At 44.5% G+C, this 13481-nt stretch overlaps 1 protein-coding gene across 1 annotated transcript in view; it reads right to left on the reverse strand.

Moving 5' to 3' along the window:
- STAB2 (stabilin 2) overlaps positions 1-13481 on the reverse strand; it is an 89529-nt gene that overhangs the window by 14385 nt on the left and 61663 nt on the right. The window contains exons 45-56 of the mRNA XM_059816492.1: positions 9441-9560; positions 8963-9010; positions 7689-7772; positions 7442-7588; positions 6968-7093; positions 6569-6628; positions 5849-6025; positions 5677-5766; positions 4776-4922; positions 3495-3551; positions 2907-3030; positions 1688-1837 (exon numbers count right to left, since the gene is read on the reverse strand). Of these exons, the coding sequence (XP_059672475.1) occupies positions 1688-1837; positions 2907-3030; positions 3495-3551; positions 4776-4922; positions 5677-5766; positions 5849-6025; positions 6569-6628; positions 6968-7093; positions 7442-7588; positions 7689-7772; positions 8963-9010; positions 9441-9560 (1330 nt within the window). The remainder of the gene's footprint in view (positions 1-1687; positions 1838-2906; positions 3031-3494; positions 3552-4775; positions 4923-5676; positions 5767-5848; positions 6026-6568; positions 6629-6967; positions 7094-7441; positions 7589-7688; positions 7773-8962; positions 9011-9440; positions 9561-13481) is intronic.

Here is a 13481-nt window from a genome sequence, read left to right on the forward strand (position 1 = left end):
TTAAGGAATTATTGATGGCTCTCGATTTTATAATGTAATGAAGTAGCATCCTTTCTTGCCTTATCCTTCTTCCTATCCTTCTGCCTATCCTTATCCTTCTTCCTGTAATATTGTTGTTCAAAGAGGAAAATTATGTGGGATTGGGGGAACTGATTCTCCAAAAACCTGGCCTTGCTGAAAAGGAGTTTCATACTCTGACTTTATTTCTTTTAACCTGGTTACCTAATTTTTGGCTGAGATAAATGTGCATTAAAAAGCAGGGTCTATAAAACTTTTCTGTTAGATGCCACAATCTGGGTTTTAGACTAACAGCTGTGCTGGTTTTGGCTGGGATAGAGTTAACTTTCTTTGTAGTAGGTAGCATGGGGCTATGTTTTGGATTTGTACTGGAAACTGTGACAATACAGGGATGTCTTTATTATTGCTGAGTAGTGCTTACACAGAGTCAAGGCCTTTTCTGCTTCTCACACCACCCCACCAGCGAGTAGGCTGGGAGGATGCACAAGAAGTTGGGAGGGGACACAGCTGTAACAGCTGACCCCGACTGACCAAAGGAATATTCCCTACCATATGACATCATGCTCAGCATATAAAGCTGGGGGAAGAAGATGGAAGGGGGGGGGATGTTCGGAGTGATGCTGTTTGTCTTCCCAAGTAACTGTTATGCATGATGGAGCCCTGCTTTCCTGGAGATGGCTGAACACCTGCCTGCCCATGGGAAGTAGTGAATGAATTCCCTGTTTTGTTTTGCTTGCACGCACGGCTTTTGCTTTACTTATTAAACTGTCTTTATCTCAACACACAAGTTTTCTCACTTTTACCCTTCTGATTCTCTCCCCCCATCCCACCAGGGGAATTAAGTGAGTGGCTGTGTGGTGCTGAGTTGCCAGCTGGGGTTAAACCACAACACAGCTCATGTGGTTTATGCTATGGTGTGCTATAAAATGGATAAACTGTAGGTAAGCATAACCCTGAGCATTGGTGTCCAAGCCTGGTGTCTTGCCTACACTGCAAGGGTATCCAGCCCATAACCATCCATCGTATGTGCCTCATGAGCACTACAGGTGCACATGGTTAGGATGGAAGCATTAATATTGTAGCTTCCCATCTGAAGGCTCTATGTTAGGAAAGCATTTAAGTTTGGAAAGTGATATCAATCCTTGTTCTACCTAGTTTACACTTCAAAGCACAGTGAAGTGGATTATATGAGCAGTTTCTTGGCTGCTGTCCCTCTTTACAAACCGCCTTCATCTCTCTCCTTTTTCTTTTCTTCTGCAAAAGCAGTGCGTGGCCTTGGCCTCCTGCAATCCTTGAGGAACCACATTGCTACAATGCTATCTTGCCTTTTAAGGGGATGGGAGAGGAGGCTGTGCTGTAGTTGAAAACACTTGTTGACAGAGGTTCTGTCTCTATTCCCTGTTACTCATGTACCCTGCAAGAATAGGAGGAGCCCTGCAGAGAAAGCTATGTAAGCCTCTGCCTGCCTGCCCACCCCACCCCCGACCCCCCCTGCCTTCTTTTCCTCCCTTCTGAGACCTTGTGCCATCCCTTTGTGTGAGGAGGCACTTGGGGAAAAACGTTGGTACTGAAAGTGGGAAAAATTTCTTAGTTTGCTTAAAAACTCATTGCTGACAAAATAGTTTAGGCTTGACAGGGGCAAGAATATGGAAAGGTAACTTAAACATACGCCTGCAGTTGAAGCCGTATCTGCCTGGCAAACACAGCTCGCATGAGGTCCCGTTGAAGCCGCTGTTGCAGTGGCACTCTCCTGTCCCAGTGTACCCATCATCACAGGAGCCGTGGTTATTGCATGGGGTCTCTGGGCCCCCTGGGCAAGCTGAAAGGTTTGAAAAAAAAAAAGTAGCTGTTTAGCTCAAGTGCATGTTTATTCATTGTTGCTCTTCATTATTTATTGTTCTGTAAAAATCCTTGAACAGGGAAAGGCCTGTAAATGCATCTCTGTTGGGGCATGTAAAAGCAGCTGTGACTCTTGCAACTGCAAGCCTTGCGCTCCAAATTCCTTGACATACTTTTACAAGTCCTGTCAGTAAGGTGTTGTGGACTCTTCCAGCCCTGGGACTGGGTGCTGTTACCTGGGTGCTTGCTCATTCAGACCCATCAGTGAATGGTACTGCCCAGCCCCTGCCCAAATCCACCTTGCTTGTGTACCTTCACACTTCTGTTTGCTGCTGGGGAGAGCCCAAAGGGCAGCTCAGGCTGGGCTGGCCAAAAGTTGCTCGGGACCCCCATGTGTCTGTTTGTGAAAGCCGGACAGAGTGAGCCAGCAGGGCTACGTGTCCCTGGACCTGTCTGCTAGAAGTGATCCTAACCTGGACCCTGACCCTATGTGTCCTGGTGGGAGCCTTGGTACTGCTCCCCTGTGGGGCTGGCAGGTGAAGGAGCACACAGTTTGCTAGTGTCTGCTAATAAACACTTGGAGATAAAGCTTCCCAAACTGTCTCACACCTGGTTAAAGCTATAATTTCTGAGCTTACACCAGTGGTGTGCATGCTTGCAGGTGGCTGAGCAATCGTACAACATTTCTCTGGTGTGTCCTGGTATCACTGCCATGAACCTGATGTCTGTTTTTGTGTTGAAAGGGCTTTCAGCTGGTGACTGATTAAGACTTGGTAGGTTTGGTTTCAGCAGAGCAGTCTTTACTCTCTATAGCATTCACTTAGTTTGCTACTAACATGGAGTTTAAAACTTGCTGTAAATGTGAAAGAGATTATTTGGAGTGGAAAAGCAATAATACTTTCTGTTTACTTCAGCTCTTGCAACAGAGTTCCCCCATCTTGCGGCTGGTCTCTGGTTGTGCCCCCCATCCCAGCTCTCACAGTTCAGCCTGCTGGGCGCTACGCAGCGGTGCTCGGGGATGCCATGGGCCGGTGGTGGTGGGGTCCTACCTTGGCAGTCTGGCCCAAAGTAGCCCTTGCAGCACTTGGCCGTGTGGATGACCATGGAGCAGTTCCTACGGCAGCCGTCCCTCCGCACCCCGTAGGACTCGTATGTGCACCAGTGGATCCCTTCCTGGACATCACGTGTGCCAGCGCGAAGAGGGGGGGGGAAAAAAACACAGGAAGATGAGCGCTATGCGGAGGGTTGGGTTTTTTCCTCTTTAAATCAGTTTCTCATGTACATTAAATCAAAAACCGATGTCTGAAGAGTGCAGGTGTGAGGCCCCCACCTTCTCTTTGATTCCCGACTTGCTAAGCACCATTAATGAGGATGGAGGGGCTGCTCCAAAGTCAATGGAAGCACTCACTACAGCGGATGCTGTGTGAGACCAACAAGCATCCCCCGCCACCAGTGTCTGGGTGTTTGCCCAGGGACAACTTTGTCCCTGAGGCTTTATGGCATCACTTAACAGTGTGGTTTCACTGTTGAGGGTTCTCTTTTTTCATTTTTTTTAAAGCAGCTAATTCTAGTTTGCTTGTGTGAAGTACAGAGAAGAGCAGGTTAGACTGCTTAAATGCAAGATTTTAATGTATTACCTTTGGTTTTGTCCCTGGAGGGCATTTAGAATTACTGAAACAGCTAACACAATGCCCCTGTTGTACAAAATGAAAAAAGAAAAAAAAGTATATTAAAATAATGGCAACAAAAGACTATTTGAAATGGAGAAAAAGTCTGTTTTATGAAAGCAGCAAATATGAGCAGAGAAGAGTGTAGGCTTATTATGCTTGAAGCAGATTATAAGCACTCTGGAGAAAGAAGCGAATGACAACAAAATAGTTGCATTAATTTAGTGCCACGAAATGCAAGAAATTAGTTTTGATATCAGAAGATAAGTTCTGGAGGAAGAAACTTTGCTCTGGATTTAAACAAGCAGGGAAAACATGGTGGATATTCTTCAAACATACTGACATGGGTTGCATCAGATCTGGATGTCTAATTTGGAGCAGAGGTAAATGGTTAGTTCGTGGGAAGCACTGACCAGATCTGAGGAAATTACATCTATTTCATTTAATCATGAAACAGAAGGTAACTTGAGCAGATGGGATACACACAAGTGTTGGTTTTATAACTGAAATATAAATTCCAATAAGCTTTTTTAAGACTGACTACATGAAAATTTTTTTAAATTCTATGTAATTTTTTCATACATTCAAATTAAACTGAAGTAAATGTGGTCTTGAAACAATTTCAAAATGGGTTTCAAAACTTCCTGTTTGTGGGACCCATCAAAGTTCATGAAGGAAAGCTCCTCCGCGCTAACAGTGCCTGTTCAGGTGTGTTGAAGGATATTTCTGTGAAAGCAAGAAATGTGAGAGACTGGGAGCCTGGCTAACAGACTAGGCAGTTCTCTGTCTTGTGTCCTTGGTACCCTGTGCAGTTGGGACAGCAATGCTGTTCCTTTGTAATTGGGAACTTTGTAAAGGCAATCCATATGACCATGTTCATAGTGTGAAGTTGTATTCATTTAAAAGCATGATAGGAAGATCTGTCCTTGCTAAAATTTTTGCTTGCATTTGTAAGGTACTGTTCTTATTGAAAACAGGGCAGGGCTTGTTAAGCTGGTCATAACTGCAACCACTCGTCCTGTGTGTTGCTTAGTGTGGATGCAGGATTTCTGTTGTGTATCTTTCAGGCCTTGTGCTGTGCTTCTTAACCTTAGCTCTAACCAGCGTGGCAGATGAAGCCAGCCTGAAGTGGTGGGACTTAATATCAGTAGTGCCCAAACTGCTGCGAGTGTTGCCTCGGACTCTGTGAGGACAGGGTTTGGCCTTCGGGCTGTGTCTTTGCCAGGTGGGGGACAAAACAAGGGGACTGACCACGAAATCCACGGTGAAGAAGCTGTCGCAGCGTCCCCCCAGGCTGGGGTCTGCCAACAGGCAGTCGATGCCGTAGGCGATGCCTCCGTCAAACTCCAGCTGCCGCTGCACGATCTTGCACTGTCTGTCATTCAGGAAAAGGGCACCCTGAGAGATGGGATGGAGAGAGGGGGGCGTGACAAGTCATGAGCCATTCTTCCTTGGGGCCAGGCTGAATCCAGGTCCTGCACGGGTGTTAGGGATAATCCTCCCTCTGCTCTAAACCAATCTGGGGACCCATAGCTGAATGCTATAACATCACAGATGGGCAGATCTTCTGCCTTTCCGGAAGGAGACAGAGTATGCCAGCCCTATGTCCACAGGTTTACCTTATGCACATTTAGGCTTAATCACATTTTCAGAGGCAGATGCTTGCCAGGGATGATCTAATATACTTGCAAAAAACCACGTTCCATTGTTCTGGCATAAAAGGCTGCATGCATGCCCACAATCTTAGCTTGTAAGTGCTTACAAACTGGAGTTTGCAGGCAGATGCTGCATTCATGAAGTTTCTGCCAAAGCCAGGTTCACCTAAATAGTTTTCAATGGCGTATTCCGTGGTAGGAGAAGTTAAAATGTGCTGCTATTTCAGTTTTGAGGTAACTGAGAGCTGTTTTGAACAAATAGCATCTCACAACAGAGAAAATGACAGCTCCAAAGAGTCTTGCAAACCATCTAGTTTGCTGAATCTGTTGGCGTGGCTGCCCCAGTTCCGTGGCTGTTGGCATGGACTGGCGAAGACCAATTGTGTTTTGGTGCCACTCACCCTTTCTGAGGGCTATGCACAGGCACAGTGGGGTCTGCATGAGTGGATGCTGCAGCAGGGGCAAGAGGTAAGTGTGCCGTCAGAATGAACACTTACAATCTCCCTGTTATCCCCGCAGCTAACGCTGAGGTTGGAGCCCTGCAGGGTCTTCAGTGAGGTGGAGCGGGGGAGCTGGTAGGCCAACACCTGGGAAGGAAACAGGGGAAATGCACGTGTCTGGGCTTGCATGTCTTGGCCTTGGCAATGCTCCTAAAAAGCAAGGGCTTACCGCAGCATCACGGACAATGTGGAATTTGAGGTACTGCACCAGTTTGTCAGTGTTGGACTTCCTGAAGAGGAAGTCCTGCTGCTCCTGTGGCAGCCCACGGATAGCTGCGTCTGTGGGCCAGAAGAGCGTGACGGGTTTGTGAATAGGATCGTTGATCAGCCCAAGCAGGTTGTTTTTCTGCAACATACCAAAAATTGGGGTGAAGGATTAATGGTCGCTTCAAAATGACAGTGACAGTATGGAGTGAATGTCTAGTGTAACTCGGATGCAGTGGCCTGTCGGCTGCCTAGTTTACCAGTCTGCAAACACCCTGACCTTAAAAAAACCAGATGCTCGAGTTGAGCTGCCCAAGTTGAGTTACATGACCGAATTCTCAGAAGTGCTTAATCACCCAGGGCTGCCCACTGAAAACCAGGCTAATGGCCCAACTTTGGGCTCAAAAAGTCATACTTGGGTCAAACCTTGGCCACATAATTTGGCATATGGTAGGATAGAGCTGAGTGGGGAGGGGAAAGGTGGCAGTGGGTCTACTTGGCATCCCCTCACCTCTGTGGGAGAGGGACCACGTCATGTCCAGGGTTGTTGTGTACTGTGTTGTGAGCCCTTTGGCTCCACTGAACACCAACCTGCCAGTAATGTCATGTGCCATGTCTGTGCTTTTGTCTTTAAAAAAAGTGTTTAAATCCTTTGCCCAATGGCTGCTGTTACTTGTGTCCTTACCTCTAGCAAACTGCTGAACAGGATGTATCCATGTTTGGCTGCAACCATTTTAAGGCTTTCCTACAAAGAAAGAAATTTCAGTAATTTATCTAATAAATACATTATATGGGTATTTAAAAAGCAGATATTAGCTTACTTTCCCCTGTAAGTCACTTATTGTTATGAAATCAATGCCACTGTAGAAGCCCTGTGCAGAAGTCCTCTTATACTGTTCTTAGTATAACTGTAATTCCTGAAGAAATTTTAAATACAACATTAACTTATTCAGCAGTGTCAAACAATGTTTGTAGAAAGTCTCTTTAGTATCACTGGGTTTTTTTTGTGACTTACATGATTTATATATCTAACAGTAACTGTGGAAAAGCCCCTGTGTTGAGAACGGCAGTGAGTTGCACATACCTTCTTAAGGGGGAAATCCTGCATATGTGCTGGGACCAGAATTTGGTTTATGATATGCATCACGCCATTTGTGCCAACAGCATCACTGAATATAATTTCAGCTTTGTTGTTCAAAACCAGGGAGTTCTGGAAAGGCAATGAAAACACATTTTTCTGTGGAACCTTGTGGGAGGATGAGGCTGATGCTAAATTTCTTTCATATGGTGAGCCAAGACCATCCTTTCTTTGCAGCAAACAGTAGCTTCAGTTTTAGTAAATTGCCCCTTGCTTTTTCAAGGTCTCATCATGCTCATAAAGCTAGAGTCTGAGGATAAAATAACTTGTGTCAAAGCAAGGGTTGTACAACTCTCCTCTTTGCTTAGGAGGAAAGGGAACCATTCAGGTTTTTCATTTTTTTTTTTTTTTTAAAAAAAAAAGCTGAATGAGAGCAGACTGTTTTATTATTCTGTCCCCTGCCTCTTGCAGCTCTGTTACCTGAGAGTAGCTGATGTGTATTGGGTCCCCGTGGAGAGAGGTGATGTTGGTGATTGTTGTCAAGTCATTGTACAACAGACTGGCACAACCCACCATATGGTACCGGAGGACTTGAGCCATCACTCCTTTGGCAAGCCAGTCCTTGACCTGCAGCAGAAAGTGGAGGAGTTGAGAAGCAGTTGAGCCAGGTATCTGAATCCAAAAACTTAAGGCTAGCTCACCAAAAACTTCTGGCCTTCTTACTTACTCGTGGGTCGCTGTTTAGTACGTCTGTGCGAGGTACAAACAGAGTGAAAGGGCCAGGGCCTGCAAGATCTCTGATAGACAAGGCCTGCCAAATTTAAGAGGACAAAGCAATAATGAGTAGTTAATGTGCGTAACATCATGCAGTGATGGGCACAGCCCTGCTGAATGGGAGGTGGTGCCTGCAGCCACATTGCTGCTGCACCTTGGGTTCCCTTCCCTGCAATGCAAAGGTGAGAGAAACTCTCCTGTATGGGGTCAAATTTCCTTCCCAGCCCCCTCTGTCACCTCTACCCATGGGTATAAAATGGAAGATTTTTCTCTCTGCTCTTTCAGTTTATAGCCAAGTCTCCATTTTATCTGCAATAATGACCAGGAGAAGAAGAGGGAAAACTTGCAACAAACACTAAGGCAGGGCGGGTGGAAAGGGCTATTCCCTCCTGGGCAAGGGAGGATGAATAAGCCCTTTCATCTTGAGATAGTCAAGAGTGGATGTATGCATATGTTTGTACATGCATTTAGTTGATACATGGTTGCTTATATCTAGGAGTAGATTAATTACTGTTAGAGGGACAAATGGACCTGGGGTATTGCAGGCACTCTGCAGTGATCACTGATAAACAAAAATAAGAAGAGAGCTCTGCTATAGTGAGGGGAAGCCATCCGTCTACCATGGTAGCAGAACTGAAGTTAGAATATCAGTCTTTGGACTAGCAGGCCAGTACACAGATTTGTGTGGGCCTGAGGCTCTGGGTAAACAGAGAATTACTACTGCCAATCTCCAAAAAGCAGTAAGAACTGGTGGTGCACATTGGCTGTCTAGCAACACACAGCTGCATCCTGAGATGTTTCAGAGGGGCAACTGAAAACAGCATCGCAGTTTGGAAATGCAGCAGAGGTAGCAGAAGAGTGGCATTTGCTCACATCAGACTTCATGAGAGATGTGCTGCAAGATCTCAGACTGTGAATGGGTGAAAGTTTCAGTTTTATGACTGGTCTGGAGGCCCTACATTTCCCTGGGATCTTGGTCTTGATTAGTAGTTCTCTAGAGTTTTTAATGGCAATTAATATTTTAAATTGGAGCATATCTGGTGTTAGTGACTGGTTATCCAAATCCAGTCCCAATTAGGCTGAAGGATGTTGGTACATGCCACATTCTTGCTCGCTCCCCACCGTCCTCCACCCTTGAGGCAAAAAAAAAGAAAAAGAGGGACACCCCCCCACCCCCCCCCCCAAAAAAAAAAAAAACCAACCCCGAAACACTCAAACTTTTCTTACCTCTAAGTGGAAATAAAACCTAGATGTGTTGGAGTCCCTGAGAAGTTCCTGCAATCAAGAACAAGACTTTGTAACAGTGCTGCAAATCTGTGGAATGCAAACAAATGCAGTACTCGGACAACAAAGGGAACTTCTAGTTTGGAATAAATGCTGCCCATCTGCATTGCTCCTGTTCTGTTCTTACCTTGCTCTATCGAAGAACAGGCTGCTTTGAAACCTAAAAATACCGGTATTAACTCCCTAGTACTGCTGTCATAATGATTGTCCATCAGTTTTTTGGGGTTTTTTCCTAGGCAGGTAAGGTTATCTTGCAGCATCCTGTTCCTATTCCTGGTTTCTTGGACTGGGATTGTTTCAAATTCTGGGGTAGATTTACCAATTTGTCCAAGAGGAAAAATTGGCATGTTTCAAGAGACAACCATTGTATTAAATAACTATCTGAAGAAAAATAAGGGACAGCAAACGTGCAGCACTTTACCTGGAAGATATTGCCTCGGCACTTAAATCCATCCCCAATGTAGTTACGTTTGCAGGTGCAGGTCCTTTCTGTCAGCTCGGTGTCATTACAGATGGCAAATTCACTGCAGCCTCCATTATTCTTGTATAGATGAAAATTTAAAATATTTAATTCCTTTGTTGCCAGGTGTACAAAACAATTCTAGTTCATTACTTTTTTTCCATATATATAGCTTGGAAAGGTTTAATCCCATCAGCTTTTTGAAACCAGGTCTTACTGGAATTTCTGGCTTCCGTGTTGTGGAGGGAAATGGTTTCTGTGGAGAATGCTTTTCTTTTAATCTTTATTTTTCTTTTAACCTCCGCATCAAGTGAGGTTTCCATCCTCCCACCCCATCTCCTATTTCACTATTCACTAACCTGCTTCTGCTGCAGCTTCCAGCATTGCTACCCTGTATGATGCATCCAGAGGGATGCATTTGGGATGCAGCCTATGTGTGGCCGTAGGGACTGCAGGGCTCTGTTCTTCGGCTGCTCCGTGGGCAGTCTGCCCCAGGTGAGCCTGCAGGCTGGGACCTCTGCTGGAAACACTTACTCCAGGGAGCCCAGGCATGCCCAGGCCCCTGAGCCTGGATTGCCCCAATACGGATTTCACTGGTAATGACCCAACAATGTGAGGACTTGACGTTCTGATTTGGCTATAAAAATTTCAGACTGAGAAGGGGGTGTGTATCCTGACACTTGATTGTTTCTCTTGTTCAGGCTGCACAGATATGGTCCCAAATCACACCAGAGGACTTAATGACAGGAGAATATTAAAAATAAACAGGGGTTGATCTACTGTAGGCTATTCTCTTTGGTTCCCAATCGCCTGGCTCCTAGAACAGCTAGAACTGGCCCCTGAGCCTCAACAACCTGAAACTTTGTGGGTCGTTTTGTGTGTGGTTTTTTTTTTTACATTACAGATAACATGCAATAGATCACACTTCTCTCTTTTATCGTTTTAAGCAAGGTCTTTAATTGTCTTGCCTAGAAGCTGCATTCCCCCCCCCCCCCCCCCCCCCCCCCCCCGTAGTAACAGAAACGTTGGCAAGCCCTCTGGGTCCCAAACACAAATTTAGATGGTGGCTTTTTGTATGAATTCTAACAATGACAAAAAAAAAAAAATATCTGCTGAGATGATGTGACTTGTACTTTACCACTACAGACTGGGGTCTGTTTCTCTAGATCTGCAGTGTAGGGGTGTTTTGTGGTGTGGTCCCCCCCCCCGACTCAGTGATGAGTCCAGGCCCTCACTTGTATTGTCTGGGATGTGGTCCAGGAAAAGCTCTTGCTGCATGTCTAGTTTCTAAAACAGTGACGGCACTAAAGTGTGTACTGAACTAAGCATGTTTAAAAATCAGCTAAGTTAAGGTAAGTGGATTCTGGGCCTAGAAGGTCCCAGATCTACCCATCTGACTTATTTTTGAATGCACACAAAACTCAAAAGTGTAATGATTATAACAAGACCTTAAATATTCTCCTTAAAATGGATACTTACTTGTGAACACAGACTGATATATGTGCATCTTTTACCGTCTCCAGAGTATCCCTTCATGCAATTACATGCTGCCTACAAAGCAAAAACAGAAGACATGCACGCATGGAAAGATGTTGGACTCTTTTCAGCACACTTATTTAATTTACTTTTTTGCCAGATTATTTCGTAGTGATATGGTGTACATCATCTCTCCTGCAGCAGTTTCCTGGCCAGCATGAGCAACCATAGACTGAGACTGGGGAATAACAATTTCCAACAGTCTCTATCTGCCCTTTTGCTGCCTATCTATCTCTTGCCTCTCCTCTGCTGTCCTGGTCATTTGAAATGACTACTCTGACACCTGCACACAGTCATCTTGCTGGCAAAACAGGCTAAACCCCTAATTTGTTTCCCTCATTTTATTTGCATTGGTTGGTATTCCTCTCTCTTCTCTTCCCTTCCCTTGTTTTTTTTAAGTGATGAAACATATCTTCAAAACACACTTGGAACTGTGTCCTGATGTTACTGACAGCTTCCCATGCAGCAGTAATGCATTTGGCACATCATGATTACTCTGTTTTGCACTTGCAGTTATCGCAGAGATGAAAAATTAATGTGGCTGCAAAGAAATTACTTATCTTCCTCTCCAATTCACTGCTTAATGGTTTTCAATTTAGAATTCACATTTAATATGTAGGAGACTGAAAATTCAAGGAGATTTCTGCAGCAGAAATAAAACTGGTAGGCAGTGTAATAGCAGTGTTTTATGTATCTGTGTGACTGATAGCCCTACAGAAAGCAGACTCATTTCTGTCCTGTAACTTTGGCTCTGCTGCAATGGGATTTTGTAGTGGAGGTTGTTATTGCTCTGACGTTAACTATATTCCCATGGGTAAGGAAGTATAAATAATCATGTTGTAGCTACTACTTCTATCCTCAGTGAGGGTGTATGGAAGAAAATATATATCACCTGTCTTGTCTAGAGGGATGGGGAAGGGGAAGGGGTTAAGTGGCTCTGTGCTCTGACTTGCAACCGACAGTCAAGGCAGAGTTAATTGATCGGTACTGGCAAAAAGGGCTGATGGGCTTATTGCCATTCCTGGACAACTGGAAGGCAGGAGGTGGCCTCTGACTCCTGGTCTCTGTTTCTTGCTTTGCTCCTGAAGAATTACTGATGTGCAGTGCTTGAGTCCTGCCAATACAGTCCTGCCAATAGCCAATATGAAACTACAGGGGTATGATAAGAAGTGCTGCAATCAGGGTGTTCAGCTTCTTCTGAAACTGTTCTAAAAATAGAAACACTAATCTCTGTCATTTGATTGCCTGGGCCATTTTGTTTCTCCTTTCCCCTCCTTGTCCCTTTATACTTTTTTTTTCTTTGGGGAGTGTGTGGTACTGCTGCATGGGAGATACAGAGGAGTGGGTGGATGCTGGTATGCTGTGACCCTTATATGAGAACTGTGATTCAGCCCATTTTGTTTCCTTGTGAATATGTTTGAGTTATTCTGGGGGAAGGGCTAGTCTGAAATGGATTTTTTCCACGGACAGTTTCTATAACAATAAAAGAAACATTATCGGGCAATACTTTCAAATTGACAGGTTTACACATGAAAACGTGCCAAAGGAGAAAAACAACCACTTGAAACAGCAAAACACTGCTTTTTCTCTGCAGTTTTGGATTTCTTTTACTGAAATTAATTTTTTCATGTTTGTCCATACTCTGCCTCAAATACCTTTTTGAGGGAAGCATATACTTTTCAGAATTTTTGTTATGAAATCCACTTTTCCATTTAAAAACAAAGTAGAGAAGAGGAAATCTTTATTTACACGAATGTCAGCATTTGGCCAGTCTTATTTTTCTGCACTGACAAAGTACTCACTTGATTGGGTCCAGTCTGTGTGCATTCTGCATTTCTATCGCATCCACCGTTGTTCTCCAGACAAGGGTTGATTTCTTTATAAAAACAGAAACAGTATAATAATAATAATAAAGAGTGACTTCTGAAAACCCAAGAAGGGAGAATTTTAGGTAAAGCATACTAGGAATGCAGATCTATAACTGTGAATCAATGAACCTCATTCCCTTAGCTACTTAATACCTCAGTCTGGGTCTTGCAGTTGTCTTGGTGAAGGCTAAAACCCTGCCATCAGATGTGACTATCCTTGTTGAGAGGTAGATCTTTGTTAATAAATCTTTTGGTGTCACAGCACACTGCTGTAGTGTCATGGTTTGCCAAGTAGTATCAACTACGTGGCACATAGAGATGCCTTTGGCATCAGGGTCTATAGTATCAGGAAACTGCACTTCTGGGTCGTAGTGGAAGAAGGATCTTCCATCTACAGGAAAACTCACTCCTGTAATTTTCCTCCTTGTGATACGAGACATTGTGAATGCTTACCGATGCAAACTATTCCATCTCCAGTGTACCCAGCATTGCAGATGCACGCTCTGTTGCCAGGTGTTGTTCTTCTGCACTCTGCTTTGGCAGAACAGCCACCGTTGCTGGTCTTGCAAGCATCAATAGCTGAACAGGGACAATAACC

The sequence above is a fragment of the Gavia stellata genome, chromosome 4, assembly GCF_030936135.1.
Source record: "Gavia stellata isolate bGavSte3 chromosome 4, bGavSte3.hap2, whole genome shotgun sequence".
In the NCBI taxonomy this organism is placed as follows: domain Eukaryota; kingdom Metazoa; phylum Chordata; class Aves; order Gaviiformes; family Gaviidae; genus Gavia; species Gavia stellata.